The sequence below is a fragment of the Plecotus auritus genome (genome assembly GCF_963455305.1).
Source record: "Plecotus auritus genome assembly, chromosome: 7".
Classification (NCBI taxonomy): Eukaryota; Metazoa; Chordata; class Mammalia; order Chiroptera; family Vespertilionidae; genus Plecotus; species Plecotus auritus.
In genome coordinates, this window is record NC_137774.1 from 9,090,196 (window position 1) to 9,113,271 (window position 23,076).

Sequence of the window (23,076 nt, forward strand, 5' to 3'; positions counted from 1 at the left end):
TCCCTAAAAAAATCAATGGAAAAATATCCTCGGGTGAGGATTAACAAACAAACTAAAAAATACTAGTTTTCTGAAGGCAGGAACCACAGTGAGCAATGATGTGCACAGTGCCTGGCGCCTGGCAAATGTTCAAAAAATGTGTAGAATAACTAACTGCCCAATGGTGGTCATAAGGATTCAGGGAAACAGGCACTCTGTTGTACTACCTGCAGGTAGATAAATTGGTATGATCTTTCTAGAAAGTGATTTGTGTGTTAAACACCTTTTAAAAGTCTAGCACAGGAATTCTACTTCTAGGAAATGACTTTAAGAAAACAATTGATTAAGTGCACAAACATGTTAATACTATAGCAAAAACACAGTTTATAATAGTACAAAACTGAAAATAATCTAGAAGTTAAACCAAAAAGAACAATGATAACCATACAATGGGATGCCAGATAAGCTCTTAAAGAAGTAAATATCTTTTCATGATAGTAAATGTTTACCACAATCAAGTAAAAAACATTATAAAACAATATATATAGCATGATTCCAGTGCTCTCTTCTATATTAACCTAAGAACTTATCTTACAAGGTAGTTTTTAGAAATGACAATACTTTTCAAGAGCCTAGCAGTGTCTATGCATAATAAAGGCTCAATGGCCTTAGCTGCTTTTGCTCAGTGGATAGAGCGTAGGCCCTTGGACTAAAGGGTCGAGGGCACGTATCTCGGTTGTAGACTTGTTCTCAGATCCCCAGCCCTAGTTAGGGAGCATCTGGGAGGCAACCAATTGCTGTGTCTCTCTCACATCAATGTTTCTCTCTCTCTCTGTCTCTCCCCTCCCTACCACTCTAAAAGTCAATGGAAAAATATCCTCAGGTGAGGATTAACAAAACAAAACAAAAAAGTTCAATGCGTAGTAGCTAGATTTCATTTCGAAGAGAAACCCACACACAGCAAATTTCTGGAAGGATACACACCGATACTAGCAAAAGTTAACTTCTGGTAAGAATTATTTATGTTTATCTGTATTTTCTAGTTTTCCCATAATCTTCTATATAATAAAAAGCTAATATGCAAATAGACTGAATGGCGGGACAACTGAACAACCGGTCACTATGACGTGCACTGACCACCGGGGGGCGTGTGCGAAACATGGCGGGCATCAGCAGCAGATTACAGAGCATGGAACATGGTGGGCATCAGCAGCGGTGGGATGGTGGAGCAGATGGCGGGGGAGGGAGAGGACAGGAGGCCAGACCAGGGGCGAGCCTCTGGTGGTTACTGAAAATTCTTTGCTCCCGTGAGCTGCAGTCCCACCCGGCGTTCGCACCCGCTGCTGGCCCCGATCACTTGACACCGTCAGTGGGTGCGTGGGTGCAAGCGGCGGCTGCTGGCTCTGATTGCCCCTCAAGGCTTCTCCACCTCCCCCAGCTCCTGAAGGGCGATCGGGGCTGGCAGCCACCTCTCACACCTGCTGCCAGCACCAGCCCCACTCGCACCCGCAGCCGGCACTGGAGCTGCCACTCACACCCGCTGTGGGTACCTGGCTGCCAGCCCCGATCGGCCCTGAGGGCTTCTCCGCCTCTCCCTGCTCCACTGGTTTTAAACATCCCATTACTGACACTTTAAGTCTTCTTACTAATACATTCCATAAACTCCTTTCTTTCTTGATGGGGTGTTAGACTTGACAGATTTGGTTTTAAAATGAACTGATTTGGAGAAGATGAAATGGTAGCAAAGAATCATCCACCAGAAATTGCTACCCCTTTTCTCAAAGATGCCAAAGAAATGATGTACTGACCTTTAAGAACAAAGTTTTAGGAGGGAAACATCAGTTCCTACTCTGATGCCACCTGTCCAAATATCCAGACTGAACCAGGACAAGAAAACAAGAAGCTATTATGGTCCTCAGAAGACCTCTCAAAAATCAGAACTAATTGATAAGGCTTGACTTGTTTATTCTCCATCTTCCTGCACCACAAGTCTTTGAGAGTATGGTATGGCTTATACCAGGAAGCCTTAAATATCCATTGAGGTTTTCAGATAGCTAAGTGGAAGGATTACCCACCTGATTAAAAGTGGGAGGTGGAGGAGGACCAGGAGGGGGTGGAGGGGGAGGAGGAATTGGCATCCTTGCCCAGCTCGCAGTTGGCACTGCTCTCTCTCCGTTTTAATTTGCAGCTTTAGGTCACTCATATACCTGCAAATGAAATAAAAATTCATGAGAACTTTGCCATTACAGACACTGAGTACCAGGAGAACGAGGGGACTGGGCCTGACACCAGGGAAACTAAGCACCTCATTTACTAGTTCCACTGTGATATAGTCCAGGGCTTGGTAAACTTGTTCTATAAAAGGCCAGATAATAAATATTTTAGGTTTTGTAAGGCACATATAGTCTCTGATGCCTATTATTCTTTTTGTTTTAATATTTTTTATTTAATAAATTTTATTTTTTTAGGTTCAAAGCAAAACAGAAAGTACAAACAGCACTCATATACCCCTGCACTCTCCCCCACCCCCAACACACATACAAGCCTCCCCAACTATCTACACCTTGCAGTGGTCCCTTTCTTACAATGGAATCTATACTGACACCTCATATCATCCAATGTACATAGTTCATATTGGAGTCCACTCCTGGTGTACATTCTATGGGTTGTGAAAAATGTACAATGACAACTACCCACCACTGTAGTATCATACAGAAGAGTTTCACTGCCCTAAAATAATTTGTGATCTATCTATTCAACTATCCTTCCCCCCAGCTTCTGACAACCATTTATCTATTGTCTCTATTGAATTGCCTTTTCCAAAATGTCATATAGTTGGAATCATAATAGGTAGCCTTTTCAGATTGGCTTCCTTTACTTCGGCATTTAAGTTTCTTCCATGTATTTTCAGGACTGGATAGCTGATTTGTTTTTAGCGCTGAATAATATTCCACTGTCTGGGTGTACCACAATTTATTTATCCATTCACCTACTAAAGGATATTTTGGTTGCTTCCAATTTTAGCAATTATGAATAAAGTGGCTATAAATATCCTTGTGTGGACATAAGTTTTCAGCTCATCTGAGTAAATACCTAGGAGCATGATTGCTGGATCACAGGGTAATAAACTGCCTTCCAAAGTGGCTGCACCATTCTGCATTCCCAAGAGCAATGAAGAGAGTTCCTGCTGCTCCACATTCTTGTCAGTATTTGGTGTTGTCAGTGTTTTAGATTTTGGCCATTCTAATAGGTGTGCAGTGGATCAATGTGCCAGAAACAGAAAAGACAGAAGAATTGGTATCTAGAGAAACATGAGGCTATGCACATAGTTCAGTGTTCTAAAGTTTGTTCACTTGCTGAATTAATTCATTCATGAATTCACCTACCATCCAATAAATATTTATTGAGACCCACCAGATGCCAAAGCATCTATCTATATAATAAAAGCCTGAGCGACCTTTACAGCTTAACAACCAGAATGACCGTCACTATGATGCGCACTGACCACCAGGGGGCAGATGCTCAATGCAGGAGCTGCCCCCTGGTGGTCAGGGTGCTCCCACAGGGGGAGCGCTGCTCAGCCGGAAGCCAGATTCACGACTGGCGAGTGCAGCAGTGGCGTGGTGAGAGCCTCTCCTGCCTCTGCGGCAGCACTAAGGAGCAGCGAGCCAAGCGGTAAAGAGCAGCAAGCAGGTGGGCGGTAAGGAATGAGGGGGCCCGGACTGAGAGGGCGCAGGCTGTGCTGAGGGAAGACCCCCCCCCCCCCCCGCCCCCGTGCACAAATTTCATGCACCGGGCCTCTAGTTGTTCTGTAACAGTGGTTCTCAGCTGGGTGATTTTGTCCCCCAGGAGACATTTAGCAATATCTACAGACAGTTTTTTTGACACCAATGAGGGATGCTACTGGCATCTAGTGGACAGAAAACAGGATGCTGCTAAACATTCTATAACACACAGGACAGCCCCCTCCCCCCAACAAAGAATTATCCAGGCTAAAATGTCAATAATGCTGAGGTTGCCCAGCTGGTGTGGCTCAATGGATGAGTGTCAATCTATAAACCAGCAGGTCACAGTTCAATTCCCAGTCAGGGCACATGCCTGGGTTGTGGACTCGATCCCCAGTGTGGGGTGTGCAGGAGGCAGCCAATCAATGTTAACGAAAGTTATACTTGTAATATTTTCCATGTTTATTGGTATTCTCTAATTTTTCCCATAGTTTTAGTACAGTAAAAATATTTTAATGATATCATTAACCATTTAATGAAATGACAAGCCATTCACAATGTATTAGTAATATCAGATTAGAAATCAGTAGATATATAAAAAAAAGAGGTTGTGCTCTCATCATTGATGTTTCTCTCTCTCTCTCCCTCTCCCTTCCTCTCTGAAATCAATAAAAATATTTAGTACTAGTAATAATGCTGAGGTGAATAAACCCTGTTCTAGAAGCTGAACAAGTTTCTACAATCTTGGGCTTACATTCTAGTGGAAGAGAGAAACAAGGAACAAATATAATCTCATTATCTCAGTTACTGATAAGTAAAACACACACACCAGAAAATCACAAAGGGAGAATGTAGGGATAGGGTGGAGTATAGTGTTCTTTTAGATAGAAGTGCAGGGAGAGGAGGCCAGAGATGAGTGGATAGCTCATCAAAGAAGTGTCTCCATGAGCAGAGCAAGCTCTACGACCATTTGAGAAAAGAGCATTCCAAAAAGAATTAACAGCAAGTGAAAAGCCACTGAGACGGGGATGAGCTTGGTGTGTTAGAGAACTAGTAAGAAGGCCAGAGTAGCTAGAATACAGTGAAAAGAGTGGCAGGAAATGAAATCTGAGGCCTTTCAGGTCATCCTCCAAATCCAAAAGTAGTATCCTTCTCCATTTAATATGCCTATAATACCCCGAAGTCTAAACGAACCAACAGCTTCACACCTATAGGAAACCATAAATTCAATCAGTGATTTCATTAATCCCAGACTGCTCTTGATCTTTTGGTTTAAGCACAACTCGGGACCTATGTACCAACTGGAAGCTTTCCAGGGTTAAAAGTTACCTGATGATAATCTGCCTTCCTGTTGACCTGCCCTTCAACTTTGCTCCTGAGAAGCAGTATAGCATGGGGAGGCAGGAGCTCATTACCACAGTGGCATAATGGCATCCAGCTCCTAAGCTAAAGAACTGCAGCATGGGAGAAGAGCCAGAAGGTACCTAAGAGCATTCACATGCCACTCCAGGAGACTAACGAACAGCAGGAGCCAAACAGATCCCTACAATTACATGGGAACTGATGTCAACACAGAATTATGAACACACCTCCATGTGTTCTATGGCAGAATGCAGTAGAGGGTCTCCACTAAAGCATTTTTGGTTTAAAATACAAGGAAACAGACTAGAATAACTTCCATGTTATACAAAGTTTACTACCCTCCCCACCCCCAAAGGCTTTGTATAATGTGAAAATAATCCTCAGCACTCTTCTCTCAATGGAGAAGGTGCTACCTCCCCCTTGAAATTCAATTCAGTCAAACCTCTGGTGAAACAGATTTCTATCATGATGGAATTAATTAAAATTTCAAGGTTACTACATGAAGGAGGATGGGGGGAATCGTATTTCCAACTGCAGGCATTTTTCAATCATGGACAGTTCAACTATACAGCAAATCTGATTGATCCAACAAGTAATAAAAAATCACATACCCACTGTGAATATTTAAACTGAAAATCCTAGGACTTCTACAACTAAACCTGGATGTTCTACTCTTTAGATCAATGATTTTTCAGTTACAAGCAGCACATAACCCTGGAAGACAAAAGGAAGGAAGCCGAACAATGATATATAACTACATGATGAAGTCCTTTCACATATAATTTCTCTAATAAAAACGTAAGTATACATCCCAATAATGCAGCTTTTCTCCATGACTCTTTCCTCTTGTCCCAAATTACTTTTTAAAAGCCCTGAAAATGTAAAGTCAGGAACCTACTTATTCACATACTACTTGATGTGGTAAATATTAGGTACCACAGGTTATCCCCAAATACAGGGTAACCCAGGAGCCAAGTCCTCTTATCTAAAGTGATGGCAGCCCTAGCCAGTTTGGCTCAATGGATAGAGCATTGGCCTGCAGACTGAAGGGTGGATTCTGGTCAAGGGCACGTATCTTTTTTTTTTTTTTTTTTTTTATTTTATTGATATTTTTGCAGAGAGGAAGGGAGAGGGATAGAAAGCTAGAAACATCGATGAGAGAGAAACATCGATCAGCTGCCTCCTGCACACCCCCCACCGGGGATGTGCCCGCAGCCAAGGTACATGCCCTTGACCGGAATCGAACCCGGGACCCTTCAATCCACAAGCCGACGCTCTATCCACTGAGCCAAACCGGTTTCGGCGAAGGGCACGTATCTTAGTTGCAGGCTTAATCCCCAGCCTCGGTTGGCCTGTGTGGGAGGCAACCAATCCATGTTTCTCTCTCACCAATGTTTCTCTCTCTCTCTGTGTCTCCCCCTACCTTCCACTCTCTCTAAAAATCAATGAAAAAATATTCTCGGGTGAAGATGAACAACAACAATAAAATCTTTTTTCTTAAAATATATTTTATTGATTTTTTACAGAGAGGAAGGGAGAGAGATAGAGAGTTAGAAACATCAATGAGAGAGAAACATTGATCAGCTGCCTCCTGCACACTCCCCACTGGGTATGTGCCCGCAACCAAGGTACATGCCCTTGACCGGAATCGAACCTGGGACCCTTGAGTCCACAGGCCGACGCTCTATCCACTGAGCCAAACTGGTTAGGGCAACAATAAAATCTTTAAGTGTTAAAAAAGAAAAAGATTCCTGGATTTGGACAGTGAAATGATACAGAAAGTAGCTCAATGTTCATAACTAATATTTCCTCCCACCCACACATCCCAGGAACCAGTGGATTTAGAAATGTTGGCTAAAAAATGGAGTCACACAAGGCCAAAGTTACTACCATCAGCCAGCATTTAACTAGAGAAGAGAGGAATTAATCAGATGAAGAACACACATTCTAATTTAGAAATCCAGACCAAAGCTAGACAGACTAAAACATAGTCTGAATACAAAAGCAAAATTAGGGGAAACCTAAGGGTTTGCCTTGGAGATTTAAGATAGCAATAAATGGTTTAGAAGTACCTTCTAAAACAATTTCCATACTTGTCTGAAGTCAACACACAACCTAAGGCATTTGTTAAAAAAAACAAAAAACAAGAAACACAAAGAGATCCCTGGGCCCTAATTCTTGACCTTCTAAAGTCATAAGTTTCCCAGAAGAGAGAACTGATATTCAACAATTCTTGATGGTAGAAAAGTCTGGAAAATACTAAAGGAGTATTAGTAATCAACTGCACAGACACTATCTGAATAGCTATCAGCAAGAAAAAGCTAATGAGTATATTGGCTAAACATGAATATGCTGCATGCATTTTTATCATAAAACACCATTAAAATTATGCTGAGAGATCTTTTTCTTAACGACATAAACAAACAAACAAACAAACAAAAACCCACACATAAAAACAAAGAAAGTAGGAAAGGAGAAACACCTGTAAGGAGATGTCAACAAAATTTTGGAAGCTGGAAAGCAGAAGCACTAGTGATAAATAACTTTACAGAAAGGAAAATGCTAAACACTTGCAGTGGGAAGAAGCAGATTGCTACCAGAGAATTTCAGAAAAGGCTCAGAAATTGGAGGCACCTAGTACCTCTGGATGGAGGAAAAGAGGAGGAGCTAAAACAGGAGAACTGGCTGAAAATCGATATAAGAAACAGATTCCTCCATCCTCTTTCCCTTGCCCACACTGCCAGGCAGAAGATTGGAGAAGTTGAATCAGAAGGCCTCTGAACCAAGGCTCAAGTCACAGCTAAGGGCAGGAGTGCCAAGCTGAAAATAGGGGGATCAAATAAAAATCTACCTTTTACTCTCCTCTCCCCCATCTCTCTTTGCTGCCTTGGCTCCAAAAACACCCGCTGCTGAGCTTATACTCTAGGCAAGAGTGGAGGATCCTCTCTGGGGAAATTGACCAGCCACCAATTCACTCTGAAGTGGCGCCCACCACTTGATGAGCCAGGGCTCCATACTCAGGACAAGCGCCTCATTTTTAAAAATGAACAGGTAGACAAGAATTATCAGGCATATGAAGATGGAAGTAGGAATCAAAGTAAACAAAACGGAATTTGTGACAACATACAAAAATATTTATATATAAAATTCTCTGAGCTTCTCGGCTTTTGGCTCAGAGGAGGCTTAGGTGCAACTTTCTTTAGTCATCCTGAGTCTGGCTGGGTTCATCCAACACAAGCCACCTCCACTATCCATGCCACTAAAGTTCCGCCCCAACAGGATCAAAGTCATATACCTGAGGTGCACTGGTGGGCAAGTTGGTGCCACGACTGCCCTGACCCCTAAGAATGGCCCCCTGGGCCTGTCTCCAAGAAAAGGTTGGTGATGACATTGCCAAAGCAACCAGTGAACGGAAGGGTGTAAGGATTACAGTGAAACGGACCATTCAGAACAGACCGAGACTGAGGAAGAGCCTTCTGCCTCTGCCCTGTTCATCAAAGCCCTCAAAGAACTGCCAGGAGACACAAGCAAAAAAACATTAAGCACAGCGGAAATATTCACTTTTGAAGATTGTCAACATTGCATGGCAGATGCAGTACCGATATTTAGCTAGAAACCCCTGGAACCCATTAAAGAGATCCTGGGCTATTACACTTGATTCTAGAACAGCCGTGGGCAAACTACAGCCTGCGGTTCTCTTGCTCTCCCCTCCGCTCCTTTACTTTGAATTTATATTAGTTCACACAAACACTCCATCCATGCTTTTGTTCCGGCCCTCCGGTCCAGTTTAAGAACCCATTGTGGCCCTCAAGTCAAAAAGTTTGCCCACCCCTGTGAACCTGTGTCTTGAATTCAATGCTAATGGAAGCAGACTGCCTAAAGTGACCTGAATCTCTGCCACAACGTGGGTGTAACCAAACAATGTTCACCACACCAGAGCTTACCCTACACCACAGGTCAAATATCTGAGGAACTTCCAGGTCATGACCAAAATTAATTGTAAAGGTAAGCACAAAAATAGAGGGATAGGTCTTAAAATCAGTTACCTGAGATCCTTATTAGGACTTGTTTTCAGTTTAAAGCACTAACTCAAAAACAAAAAATAACCAGTATCCGTTAACAAACATCTTTAGAAGTTCTAAGAAACTATTAATTAGGTTAAAAGGTGATTACAAGCCCTGGCTGATTAGGCTCAGTGGATGGAGCGTCAGCCTGCGGAGTGAAAGGTCCTGGGTTCGATTCCAGTCAAGAGCACATGCCTGGGTTTTGGGCTTGATCCCCAGTGGGGGGTATGCAGGAGGCAACCAGTCAATGATTCTCTCTCATCACTGATGTTTCTCTCTCCCCCTGTCCCTTTCTCTCTAAGATAAATAAAAATATGGTTTAAAAAAAAGGTGATAACAAGATTAACTGAGACCTAGTTACTGATGACAAAAAAAAATTCTCACTCTAGGCTAGCCACATATCATCATATTACTAGCCCTCAACTTCCATGTGCCATTCTTCATTAGCACACCCCAAATATCTAGATATATAAAAGCCTAAGTGACCGGATGACTGGCCGGTAGCTCTGACACGCACTGACCACCAGGGGGCAGGCGCTCAATGCAGGAGCTGCCCCGTGGTGGTCAGTGCGCTCCCACAGCAGGAGTGCCGCTCAGCTGACAGAAGGGCACCAGGCGCCAGGCTCATGGCTGGTGAGTGCAGCTGCAGCAGCGCGAGCCTCTCCTGCGGACACTCCCCCTGCATGCCTGAGCAGCAGCAGGCGCAGCGGGGCCGGGATGAGCAGGAGCAGCGCGGCACCCAGCCTGGGCTCAGGTTTCTCCCCAGCCACCTGCCACTTTGTGCACTACGTAGTGCTGTACGGGATCGACGTGGACAGCGGGCTGGAGCCCAATGAGCTGGCAGGTAAGGCTGGGCTGCAGCGGCATGAAGGTCCACTGATCCCTGCAGGCCAGGCCGAGGGACCCTACCAGTGCACAAATCCATGCACCGGGCCTCTAGTCTATATATATATATATATATATATATATATATATATATATATATATATATATATAAAAGCCCAATAGACCGTTCAACTGGTAGCTATGACATGCACTGACCACCAGGGGGCTGACATTCAACACCCAGGCATGGAAACATGAAACAGACTGATGAATCTCAGAGGGAAGGGGAAGGGGAGAGGGTGGGAAGAGATTAACTGAAGATCTTATATGCATACTAGAAGCCCTGCACCCTCTCGCAATCCAGGACCCCTTGGGGGATGTCAGAGAGCCGGTTTCGGCCAATCCCTGCAGGCCAGGCCGAGGGAACCCACTGGTACACAAATCCGTGCACCAGGCCTCTAGTAAAAGTAGGAAAGCATATACTGAGAGCAGTCAGAAGTAAGACAAATCCAGTGATGACAGTCTCCAGTATGAAAAGGCCTGAAAGAAAACTTAAACAGATGTTCCATGAAATGTTGATCCAGACTTCACATGGAGAGAAGTGTCATGCCTTGTTTCAAAGATAATATATTAAGTCCCAACTCACCACAGATAATCTACTAACAAAGCTGTGACTTTCATTGTTGAGGAGTCTCTTCTCTCTCACTCTAATACCCTTAAGCCATCAAATACACAGATGTTCCTGGCTGAAATGCTAGAAAAATTTGCACATTTTTCATTCCTTGATCACTAGTGATGGACAGCTAAACCAAGAGTCTAAGTTATGAAAATAGGGCAAGCTGATCCAATTACATAATAAAGGTACTAAATCAAACAGACTCATCTGGGCTTTAAGGAAGAGTACTGTGATTTCTGAAAAGAGTCAATATACTTGCAGATACAAATGCTTTCATGCTTTTTCATAATGGCCCTTGGGCTACTGATTCATTTGTATATCTAACAAGAGCCATGTGTCACATTAAGACATATGGTCTAGATGAAGGGTATGACAGACTATTATATTCACCAGTTCATAATAAGAACATCTGTGCTCTTTCTCTAGTCCCATAAGGCTTACCAAAAAAATAGTCAATATTCCCTAGAAGTAGGTTTTGTTTCCTAAATAGTAGGTTTAGCAAACTAACACTCCACCATCCCCATAATCTAAGAATTGCTCCCCAGGCCCTGGCCTAGTAGCTCAGTTGATTCGAGTGTCGTCCCCATACACCAAGGTTGCAGGTTCGATCCCTGGTCAGGACACATACGACAATCAACCAATGAATGCAAAATAAGTGGAACAACAAATCAATGTCTCTCTCTCTCCCCCACTTCTTCCATCTCTCTAAAAATAAAAATAAAAGAATTGTTCCCCAATAATCACTAATATCTAAACCAATTTCTAAGATCCTAAAATCTTAAGACCTAATCCAGCCACACAAGTTTAATTTGCAGGACCTAAAAAAAAAAATCAACACTAAAATAGGATTTATCCAGGAAAATTCTTATAGAAAACTTGTTCCACTATATAAGCATCAAAATTATTTATATTGATGGTTTAACATTAACACCAGTAAATTAATATCTCTGGGAAGAATTGACAGAAAGAAATCTCTACCATAAAGGTTGCACTCAAAATTCACTATGCTATTTATTCACTTCTGGAGAGCTCACACTGAAGCCTCGCCTCCTACCTCTCTGCTTTTCACTCCCTAAGCTCCAGACACACTGGAACTTCCTTCGATTCTTCAAAACAGCCATGTTCTTTCCCTCTTCAGAATCTTCACCTATGTCATGTCCACTACCTAAAACAGTCTTTTGTTCTCCCCTCATCCTTTAGGTTTCAGCCTTAAAAACCAATTCCTGCCGAAACCGGTTTGGCTCAGTGGATAGAGCGTCAGCCTGCGGACTGAAAGGTCCCAGGTTCGATTCCGGGTCAAGGGCACGTACCTTGGTTGCGGGCACATCCCCAGTGGGAGGTGTGCAGGAGGCAGCTGATCGATGTTTCTCTCTCATCCATGTTTCTAACTCTCTATCCCTCTCCCTTCCTCTCTGTGAAATATCAATAAAATATATTTTTTAAAAAAAACAAAAAAAACAATTCCTGCCCAGCTGGCATGGCTCAGTGGTTGAGTATCGACCTATGAACCAGGAGGTCACGATTCAATTCCCAGCAGCACAAGCCTGGGCTGCTGGCTGGATCCCCAGTGTGGGGTGTGCAGGAGGCAGCCAATCAATATTCTCTCTCATCATTGATGTTTCTCTCTCTCTCTCCTTCTCCCTTCCTCTCTGAACTCAATAAAAAGATGTTAAAAAAAAATCAAGCCCTCGCTGGCTTGGCTTAGTGGATGGAGCGTCGGCCTGCGGACTGAGGGGTCCCGGGTTCGATTCCGGCCAAGGGCACATGCCTGGGTTGCGGGCTTGATCCCCAGTGGGGGGCATACAGGAGGCAGCTGATCCATGATCCTTTCTCATCATTGGTGTTTCTATCTCTCCTCCCTTCCTCTCTGAAATCAATAAAGAAATATATTTAAAAAAAAAAATCAATTCCTCACAGACCTTCCCTACCTACCCTCTTTCCCAATCAACCTGGGTTAGACTTCCAATTAGCTGTATCCAAAACCTTTTTTTGTTGTTGTTAATCCTCAATCAAGGATAATTTTTCCATTGATTTTTAGAGAGAGTGGAAGGGAGGGAGGGAGGGAGGTGGAGGGGGCGGGGGAAGAGGCGGAGAGAGAAACATCCCTGTGAAAGAGACATATTGATTGGCTGCCTCCTGCATGCCCCAACTGGAGCGGGGGCGGGGGGGGGGGGGAGGAATCAAATGTGCAACCCTTCAGTGTGCCAGCCAAGGCTCTAACCACTGAGAAACACCAGCGAGGGCTCCAAAGCATTCATAGCAAAAGTAGTCATTTGTTTAATGGATCTTCCCCACTAGACCATAATTGCGTGAGAGCAGGGACTGAGTCAGTTTTGTTCACTGCTATAACTCCAGCACCTAGCCCGGTGCTTGGCACATAGCAGCTCAAAAATTCTTGTCAAGCCCTACCCGGTTTGGCTCAGTGGATAGAGCATCGGATTGCCTGCGGACTGAAGGGTCCCAAGTTCGATTCCGGTCAAGGGCACATGCCCAGGTTGTGGGCTCAGTACCCAGTGGGGTCGTGCAGGAGGCCGCCAATCAATGACTCTCTCATCATTGATGTTTCTGTATCTCTCTCCCTCCTCCTTCCTCTCTGAAATCAATAAAAATATATTTAAAAAAATTCTTGTCAAATAAGTAAATAACAAGGCCCCCCTCCCCAAAAAATCAGCTTCAGCAACTCTACTTATATGGGGTGGGCAAAAGTAGGTTTATAGTTGTGAGTATGCAAAACACAGAATTTATTCTTGTATTATTATTATTATTAATTGATTTTTAGACAGAGAGGAAGGGAGAGGGAGAGAGACAAAAACATCAATATGAGAGTGAAATATTGATTGCTGCCTCCTGCATGTGCCATACTGGGGATTGAACCCACACCAGGGCATGTACCCTGACTGGGAATTAAACAGGCAACCTTTCTGTGCACGGGACAACGCCCAACCAACTGAGCCATACTGGCCAGGGCTATTCTTGTATTGATATTTATTTTCCATACGAACAACTGTCAACCTACTTTTACCCACTCCTGTAACTTACCCTACAGCAGTGGTCGGCAAGCTCATTAGTCAACAGAGTGGCAAATCGCGGCTCTCGAGCTGCATGTGGCTCGCGAGCCGCAGTCTGCCAACCACTGCCCTACAGATACAGTCACACATGCAAAAGGCCAAATACATATGATTATTCACTGGAGCATAGTTTGTCATAGCAGATGACTGGAAACATTTAAAATGTATACCAGTGCCAAGGCCCATATAGCTCAGTTGGTTGGAGCATCATCCCGTGCAGCAAAGGGTCCTCAGGTCAATTCCCAGTCAGGGCACATACTCAGTTTGTGGGTTCACAGTTAGAGGGATTATTGGGAGAAAAAAGGGATTATGGAATTCAGCGTTCCTATAAGCATAGAAAGTAGGTTGATGAAGACATATTATAAACACTGACTAAAAATAAATTATTTCCACTGAGGGGCCTCAAAATCTAAATGGAGCTTAACTTGAATCCACAAATTCAAAAAACTAAAAAAAATTTTTAAATCAATTATAAGAATGGGGAGGAAAGCTACACACATTCCTTAAAATACAGATTTGCCTATTTGTGGAATATAATGAACAACATAAACTGATGAACAAAAATAGAACCAGAGGCATAGAAGCATCAGATTGTCCAATCTATGAGGGAAGGCAGGTGTGTGTGTGTGCGGAGCGGGGAGGGGGGGGGGGAGGGGGGGAGTAAGAGATCAACCAAAGGACTTGTATGTATGCATATGAGCATAACCAATGGACACAGAGAGGAGGGGGGTGAGGGCATGTGCTGGGGCGTGGGAGCGGCCAGGGAGAGGTCAATGGGGGAAAAAGGAGACTCATGTAATACTTTAAACAATAAAGAATTTAAATTAAAAATAAATAAATAAATACAGATTCGCCAAACTTCAAGATACCCTTCAGGAAAGAAAGATCTGAGACTTGTTTAAACACATCTCTAATAATCACATTTGTTACCACAATCAAAGCCCTGGACCAGAGTTAAATAAAGCCTTTGAATCTGGCCCCAGCTGGGTGGTTCAGTTGGTTAGAGCATCGTCCAGTACACCAAAAAGGTTGCAGGTTCAATTCCCAGTCAGGGCACATACCTAGATTGTGGGTTCAATCTCTGGTTGGGGGGCATACGGGAGGCAACCAATTGATATTTATCTCTCACATCAATGTTTCTCTCTCCCTTTCTCTCTAAAAGTCATTAAACATATCCTCAGATGAGGATTTTTAAAAAACACACACACAAAAATAAAACCTTTGGATCTGAACCTGTTGAGTTTCCCAACCCTGCATATCAGGAACAGAATATACTGGACTAATGATGGCATGAGAAAGCCAAATCCAGGGCCACCAACAAGAGGATTTATCTTGGGGTCTCCAATGTGACAAGAACCACTGTCATATAGTACAAGAAATGATCATAATAATCCATCCCAAGACCTATCAGAGGCACTGTTATCTTCAAAGGGTATTAACTAAGTAGAAAATACGGAAAAGGGCATTTACTAAGTAGATCAAAGTATTTAGTATAGCCATTCTAAATTGTTATAACTTTGCCAAGCCTAAGTGGCAAGTTAGAAGCCAATTCCTGGCTCTATTTGATAACTTATTTGCCTCCACAGGCTCTTTCCACATGTTAAGTCAAAATCTAAGACTGACACAGACATTAGCAAATATATCACCTTTTTTTCCTATTGTTTTTCTCCATAAAGTTCTAGGTAGTATTTTAAATACCCTTCTGTAATATACCAAGCAGTGTCTGTGAGGTTAGCCTGTGGCTCCCCAAATTCAAAGGCTTGGGAGGGAGAGTGGAAGAAAAACATATGTCAGAAATCTCTTTTTCTCTCTCTTCCTCAATCCCCTGGTCTTTCAAAGCTAGACAGGGCAATGATTCTGCATTTAATCACCAGATGAATAAGAAACAGATTTGAATTTAGGAAAAACATAAAGGAGTACAAAAACATTCAGTGAAGAGTACTGCCTCTCTTTCCTTGCAGAGCAGTTCTCAGGATCTGCCAATGAACCTCATTTTGACATGGAACACTCCATCTACTCTAATCCGGGGCCTATCCCTCAAGAGACAGGCCACTGGAACTCTGCCAACTTCTGCTGCCAGTTGTGTGAAGAACAGTAGCAACAAGAGCCTACTTTGAGAAGGAGATCAACAATCACACTCAAGAAGAAAAGAAGTTATTTGGCAAAGGGAAGTATGTTGCCAAAATGTTAGTCACAGCTTCAAGATGCCGGTTTGTGTTTCTGCAACTATTCTTTGCTTTGACATAATCCATTCTCTGGCCAGGAAACCCGCTCAGCTTCTGTCACCCACCCCATTTGAAGAAATCAAGAATCCTTTCAATTTGGTGGTATCAAACTGTGACACAGACAAGATGTCCACCAAAGACTAAAAAGGAGGGGAAAAATATGTAATTTGCCATTTCCACTTAGGACTGGCTCAAGCAGAGCGATGGAAAAACATAACAGGACAAGAAAAAATGGGAAATCATTATGTTAAACAAGCAGGCTATATTAAAAGCCTTCTGCCCAGCCAGTTTGGCTCAGTGGATAGAGCGTTGGCCTGTGGCCTGAAGAGTCCCGGGTTCAATTCCAATCAAGGACACAAGCCCGGGTTGAGGGTTTGATCCCTGGTGAGGGGGGCCATGCCGGAGGCAGCTGGTCAATGATTCTCCCTCATCATTGATGTTTCTATCTCTCTCTTCCTCTCCTTTCCACTCTGAAATTAATAAAAATGTATTTCTTTTAAAAAGCCTTCCCAAAGCTCTGAGCCTCTGTAACTTACTTCAAAACCTTCCTAAAAACAAACCAAAAGACACACTATAGGTTGAAATGACAGCAAAATATTAAGCAGGTTTTTACTCCCAAATAAGTGTACATACTTCATAGCAGGCAGCTCTTCCTGGAGTTATTATGAAGACTATGGTTTGCTGAACAGCCTGAACCAGCAAGCCACAAATTTCAGAATTACTTCAAGAGCAATAGGAAAAAAGACTCAAGTACACCTGGTGACTATCAAAAAGCTCAAGAGGTCAAGAAAGAACACCTAACAATTTTCTCCTTAATAGGAACAGGATTCCTCTCTTCCCTTCTTAAAAGTAAAATCTGAAAATTCCACTGTTCTCAACACCTTCCCCGGCATTTCCCCTTTGTGCTGACATGACATAACTAATCACTATTAACTAAGCAAACACTGATATCAGGTGTACAGTAGAATTGGGAACTGCCCACCCTTAAGCAAATCCACGTCAGACCTCAGAAATGCCAAGACTTTTAGGAACACTTCTACACTAAACAAGTTCACCTATGGGCAAAGAATTTAGGGTATTATGCCCAAAGGAAAAGCTAAAACAGTCAAGATTTCAGAGGATTAACAATAAAGTTCAAATTGCCCAAAAGCACACTGGTCTCCACCAACTGGCATCAGGGCCAAAGTGAATGGACCAAGACAAAAGGCTCAACTGTCTAAAATATTACATTTCAGTGAATTTTCAAAGAGATCATGAGGAAAATCAGTGTTTGTCAAGAGTAAAGTAATTAAGAAATGGGGGAAACATTTTTTTTAAAGAGTAAACTATTCTGGGTGGCTAGACTGCATTCTCCCCTATTCTCCACCAACAGACCTCATTCACCCCAACTCTAAATTCCTTATCTCTATCTTGATGGCAGCCAATACAATGTAATACAATAATATGAAATTTATGGCTACTAAAAGTTGATGAGAAATGTTTAAAAAAAGGGGGGGGGGAATGAAGGGGACATGTATCAAATCACCAACTCTTCCCTAGCATAGAAATGCAGGAGGGCTGAGAGGAAGAAACCGAGAAAGACATGTCTTCTAAATAGTATTATCTCAATCTTGTTTTCAGAGATCACTTTTTTTTATTGATTTTTACAGAGAGGAAGGGAAAGGGATAGAGAGTTAGAAACATCAATCAGCTGCCTCCTGCACCCCCCCCCCCACTGGGGATGTGCCCACAACCAAAGCACATGCCCCTGACCGGAATCGAACCTGGGACCCTTCAGTCTGCGGGCCGACGCTCTATCCACTGATCCTAACCAGTCAGGGCCAGAGATCACTTCTTTATAACCACTTAAGGACCCCATTTGGGAGCCCTGACCTGGTAGCTCGGTGGGTTAGAGCATCATACCATGATGCCAAGGTTGGGGGTTCAAGCCCTGGTCAGGGCGACATGCAAGAAGAGCAACCACTGAATGCATAAGTAAGTGGAATCCGTGTTTTTCTCTCTCTCCTTGCTCTCTTTCTAAAATCAGTAAGTAAAAATTTAAAAAATAAAGATCTCATTTGGTTAACACAACCTTTTAGGAGCCGTGAGGGACCAAACCTATATTTCAAAGGTGGGGGGGGGGGATGAGACAGTTTAACTATTTGCCTCAAAGTTACTGAGTAAATCCATAGGTGTGCTTGAACAGTCCTTATTCCCTGCGGTTCTTTAGCGGTTTGTAAAAGGAGAAGAAAAAACAATCACCGGCAGCACTCAGTAAGTCATTCAGAAACAGAAACTGTAAGGCCAAAAAAATAACAGCATGAAAAAGGAGGTGGATCTTGGGAGATTAACAGATTATTCCCATCCCTTTAAAATTACGAATTGCGGTACACACCAGTTCTTCCAGTTTGTCGCCCCAGTGTTATCTTTTAAGAATGTTCCTTCCTGGTCAGTATAACTCCACGACACACACTGCCCACGTTTAACACTTGAAGCTTTCTACCTTCCCGCAAGGCCCCCCCTTCCAAGCTGAACACTCCACTCCAGGCTGTGGCCAGGTACATCTCAACATTTCCCATTCCAACCTTGACTCAACTGTGACTCCTACTAAACTAACGCCCTCAACATTCCCTCTAGAGTCAACAGTTTCCCGAGTCAACTTCTCAACCACTGGTTTTCACTCAACTCAATCCCAAAATGTCATACTGACCTCCTGACATCCGGAGCATCCTGTTCATTACCGGTTCCCAACAGGTCTTCCCTCCCCGTCTCCCTAATTTTGCGCACGGTTACGTCGTTCCTCACCCAGAACTGCCGTCTCACCTTACCCAAAACTCAGGACCCCCCCTTAATTCCTGCCTCTCAATAACCTCCCTCCCCATTTTCACGGTCAGCGTTCGCCCCACACCAATTCCCGACCACTCCCCCCACTAGGATTCCCCACGCCCCCTCTCCTCCAGGTCCTTCGGCCCCAGCCCAGGACTCCCGCCCTCAGGCCCCGCCCCCAGGCCCCCTCTCTCTCTCCTTCAGGCCCCTCCTCCAATGCCCCTCTCTCTCCTGAAGCCACGCCCCAATCCCCCCTCCCCCGGCTCTCCCTCCCACTCAGGTCCGCAGGTCATCTCAGCGATAGACCCAGCCTCTCCGGGCCTCTTCCGACCTGGCCACAGCGGCTCCGGGAGCAAATCTTCCGCCGCCTCCTCTCCGACTTGGTCCCGTTCTGCTCGACCCCCGCCCGGCAAGCTCCCTTTCTCGCCGCCGCCGCCCCTTTTGCCAACCCGGAAATAGATCTGCTCCCACTGTCCCCAGCGTCCGCGAACAAAATGGAGGCGGGGGAAAGAGAGCTCGGCTCCAGGGGCGAAGTGACGCTACGCGCGTGCGCCCCCGGAAAGCCCTCCTCCTGCCGGCGCACGTCAAAGCGGAAGCGGCCCGGTAGTCGCCATCTTGGGAAGGTCGCCGAATTTCACCTACTACCAAAGAGCAGGGTTTGCAACTTTGGTTTTGATTGTAATGACCTGGAACACAAATATATAGTGATGCCCGAGTTGCACTCCTAGAGATGGAATTAACTGGTTCGGGGGACGCTGTAGGCATCGGGATTTTTTTTAAAACTGCGCAGATGATTCTAATATTTCCGAGGTGGATAATCAGTGAGCTAAACAGGGTCTTGAATATACCTCTTTTTCGTCTTTATCCCACTGCGCGCATCCGCATCCACACCACATAATGTCCTCCCCTAATTTCGAGTTAACAACGAAGACCCCGCCTCGGTCAACCTTGCAAGGCCCCAGTAGTCAAGCTTCGGTTGTCATAGCAACTGAGAGGCAGGCCCTCTGCTAACATGTCATCATTAACGTCATCTTAGCCACCTGACCCGAACACCCCGTGAACACCCGTCTCCTCTTTCCAGGGTCAGAGGTTCCCTGGCTCCAGGGCTGGGGGATGGTGCTGCAATCTATTCCAGCTGCTTGAGTCAGGGAGAGGAACACTGTGCCCTCCCTGCTGGGCTGCGAGCTCCACCCCAGCCGACAGGATCCCTCCCTAGTCCACCCACTGAAGTACCATTCCACTGCAGCCCAGCCCATTGCCTTACGCCCTGTATCTTCAAAATGCTCTCCGTCATCTTTCCCCTCCGGCCCCCTCCTCTGAATCCGAAGTGAGGAGACAGGAGTAGGATTCAGTTCCCACTATACACTACCTGTGTGCCCGTGGAGCTCAGCTAATATCTATAAAATGGAGCTAATAGTAGTGCCTGTCTCAACTGTTTCATAGGCTCCAATCAGGTAATGAATGGGAAAACATGTGATAAACCAGAAGTTGTTATTATTTTTGTTTTCCTCGTGTTCTGTCATTAGTGGTGCTAAGCACCACGCACTAGTCAAGCAAATGTCACCGCATTCATTGAGCACCTGCTGTGGGCTCGGCTCCGGGCGAGGCACCAGGAGATGGCTGCAGCGGTGGCTGAGACAGAGCCTCTGCCTCAGGGAACTCCCCGTGGTGGGGCAGATTGGCATGTCAACAGCCAGCATGTGATTAGTACTATGGGGACATATGGGCTCTGGGACATGAGGCAAGGGACTGATTACTTCCTGCTAAAGAATGGAAGAAGGTTTCGTAAACAGTGTTAAACTCAGCTTTGAAGGATGAGTCGAATTTTATTATTAATCAGAGAAGGCAAGGATCACATTCCAGACATAGGGATCGGTAGGTGCAAAGGTAAAGATTTTCAGGTATGTAGTCCTGCGTGCCTGAAACAAACCAGGGTGACTGGGCCAGGGAGATGGTGGATCCAAACTCCCAGCTCTTCAGCCTCATTTTTATTCTGTTCTGTCTTTGCTCACTGTACACTGTGCTTCCTGTTACAACAATGCACCAGGTGGTTTCTCAAGGCCTGTGTGTGTGTGTGTGTGTGTGTGTGTGTGTGTGTGTGTGTGTGTGTGTTGGCTTTACTCTGCCTCGTCCGCATTTTTCAGGCCTTAGCTCAAATGCTCCCCCTTCAGAGGGTCTTCCCTACCCACCACAGCTAATGTAAGCTTCCATCCTCTATATAACATCACTCTATGATAATGGCAGCCACTGGGGTGGAATACAGGGATATCTCACCCAGATTTAGGGAGATATGTGTGGGCTTCATAAAGAAAGTAACTTCTAAGTGAGGCCTGATGGGTAAGTAGGAATTGGCCAGGGCCAGAGGGGAAGGAAAGCATTTCAAGGCAGAGGAAGAGTATGTGCAAAAGAAGAATCATGGCAGATTCTAAAAACAAAGCATTTTGGCCCTGACCAGCATAGTCAGGGGTTAGAGTGTTGGCCCACACGCCAAAGGGTCTTGGGTTCAATTCCCATCAGAGCACATACCTAGGTTGAGGGTTAGATTCCCAGCTGGAGCACATACAGGAGGCAACTGATCAATGTCTCTTTCTCTCATTCTCTCTCTCTCCCTCCTCCCTCTAAAGTCAATAAAAAAAAAAGCCCTAGCTGGTTTGGCTCAGTGGATAGAGCAACGGCCTGCGGACTGAAGGGTCCCGGGTTCAATTCTGGTCAAGGGCACACGCCCAGGTTGCAGGCTGAGTCCCCAGTAGGAGGTGTGCAGGAGGCAGCCAATCAATGATTCTCTCCTATCATTCATGTTTCTATCGCTCTCTTCCTCACTCTGAATTCAATAAAAATGTAAAAAAATACAAATAATAAATAAATAAATAATAAAATTAAATTAAATTAATAAAAACATATCCTCGAGTGAGGATTAAAACATTTTCTAAAGAAAATAAAATAAAAACAGCATTTTGATGTGGTTAGAGCTAGAACTATGGGAGAGGCAACAAGTTAGGTCAAAGAAGTAGTCATAACTGTTTCACGGTACTTACCGTGTGCTAGGCACTGTCATAACTTCATGTGTCATAACATTTAATTCGGATCTTGCAGTGGGTTGAATAATGTCCTCCAAAAATTCACATTCATTCAGAATTTGACCTTATTTGGAACTAAGTTCTTTGCAGATGTAGTTAGTTAAATTGAGGTCAGATTGAGATTAGGTCACATGAGATTAGGGTGAGCCCTAAATTCACATACAAGAGAGAACACAATGTGAAGATGGACACAGAGATTGGAGTGATATGTCTACAAGTCAAGTAAATAAAATTTACATAACATGAACTCACTTTAATCACTTTAAAGTGCACAATTGAGTGGTTTTTAGTATAGTCACAACATTATGCAACCATTACTACTAATTCTGGGACATTTCCACCACCCCAAAAAGAAACCCTGTACTCATTACCAGTCTCTTCCAATTCTGCCCTCCTCCCATCCCCTAGCAATCACAATCCACTCTCTGTCTCTATAGATTTGCCTATTCTGGACATTTCACATAAATGGAATCATATAATATGTCATCTTTTTTCATCCAGCTTTCACTTAGTATAATGTTTCTAAGGTGTATCCAGCATGTATTAGTACTGTATTCCTTTTTATGGCCAAATAACATACCATTTTATGGGTATACCACATTTTAGTTTATCATTAATCAGTTGACACACATTGAGTTGTTCCACTTTCTGGCTATTTTGAATAATGCTACTATGAACATTCTTGCACAGTGAGTTTCTTTTGGAGTGATGAAAATATTCAAAAATTGATTGTGGTGATGATCGCAAACTGTGTGAATATACTAAAAGTCATTGACCTGGATACTTTAAACAGGTGAATTACATGGTATGTGAATTAAATCTCAATAAAGCTGTTACTCAAAAATATGCAAAACACTATATTGTTTTGAGATGTATACATATGTAGTAAAAGCTCACAAAAATGCATGGAAATGATACCACAGTCAGGAAAGTGGTTGCCTCTGGGGAGAAACGAAGAAGATGTGATCAAGGACAGGTACCAGGGGCCTCAGTTATAGGGTCATTTTTCATTTCTTAGGTTAAGTGGTGGAGAAACAGGTCTTCATTATGTTAGTTTTTAAACTTTTTGTATGATCAAAATATTACACAACGCATTTAAAAATAATGTTTTTAAAAGAGTGAATGATTGGGATACACAGTATACAGGGTATCCTCCCCAAAAGAGCCCTGACCGGTTTGGCTCAGTGGATAGAGTGTCGGCCTGCAGACTCAAGGGTCCCAGGTTCGATTCCGGTCAAGGGCATGTACCTTGGTTGCAGGCACCTCCCCA

General features: G+C 43.9%; 1 protein-coding gene across 2 annotated transcripts in view; it reads right to left on the bottom strand.

The window, feature by feature from the left end:
* WIPF2 (WAS/WASL interacting protein family member 2) overlaps nt 1-19,225 on the bottom strand; it is a 32,351-nt gene extending 13,126 nt beyond the window's left edge. Inside the window, exons 1-2 of one of the 2 annotated variants that reach the window (XM_080679560.1) lie at nt 19,061-19,225; nt 2,055-2,186 (exon numbers count right to left, since the gene is read on the bottom strand). In XM_080679560.1, coding sequence (XP_080535686.1) covers nt 2,055-2,117 — 63 coding nt within the window. In that variant the 5' untranslated portion in view covers nt 2,118-2,186; nt 19,061-19,225. Of the gene's footprint in view, nt 1-2,054; nt 2,187-18,613; nt 18,748-19,060 lie in introns of those variants that run through there. The other variant, XM_080679561.1, reaches the window with a different exon arrangement.
* Between the last annotated feature and the right edge of the window lie 3,851 nt (nt 19,226-23,076).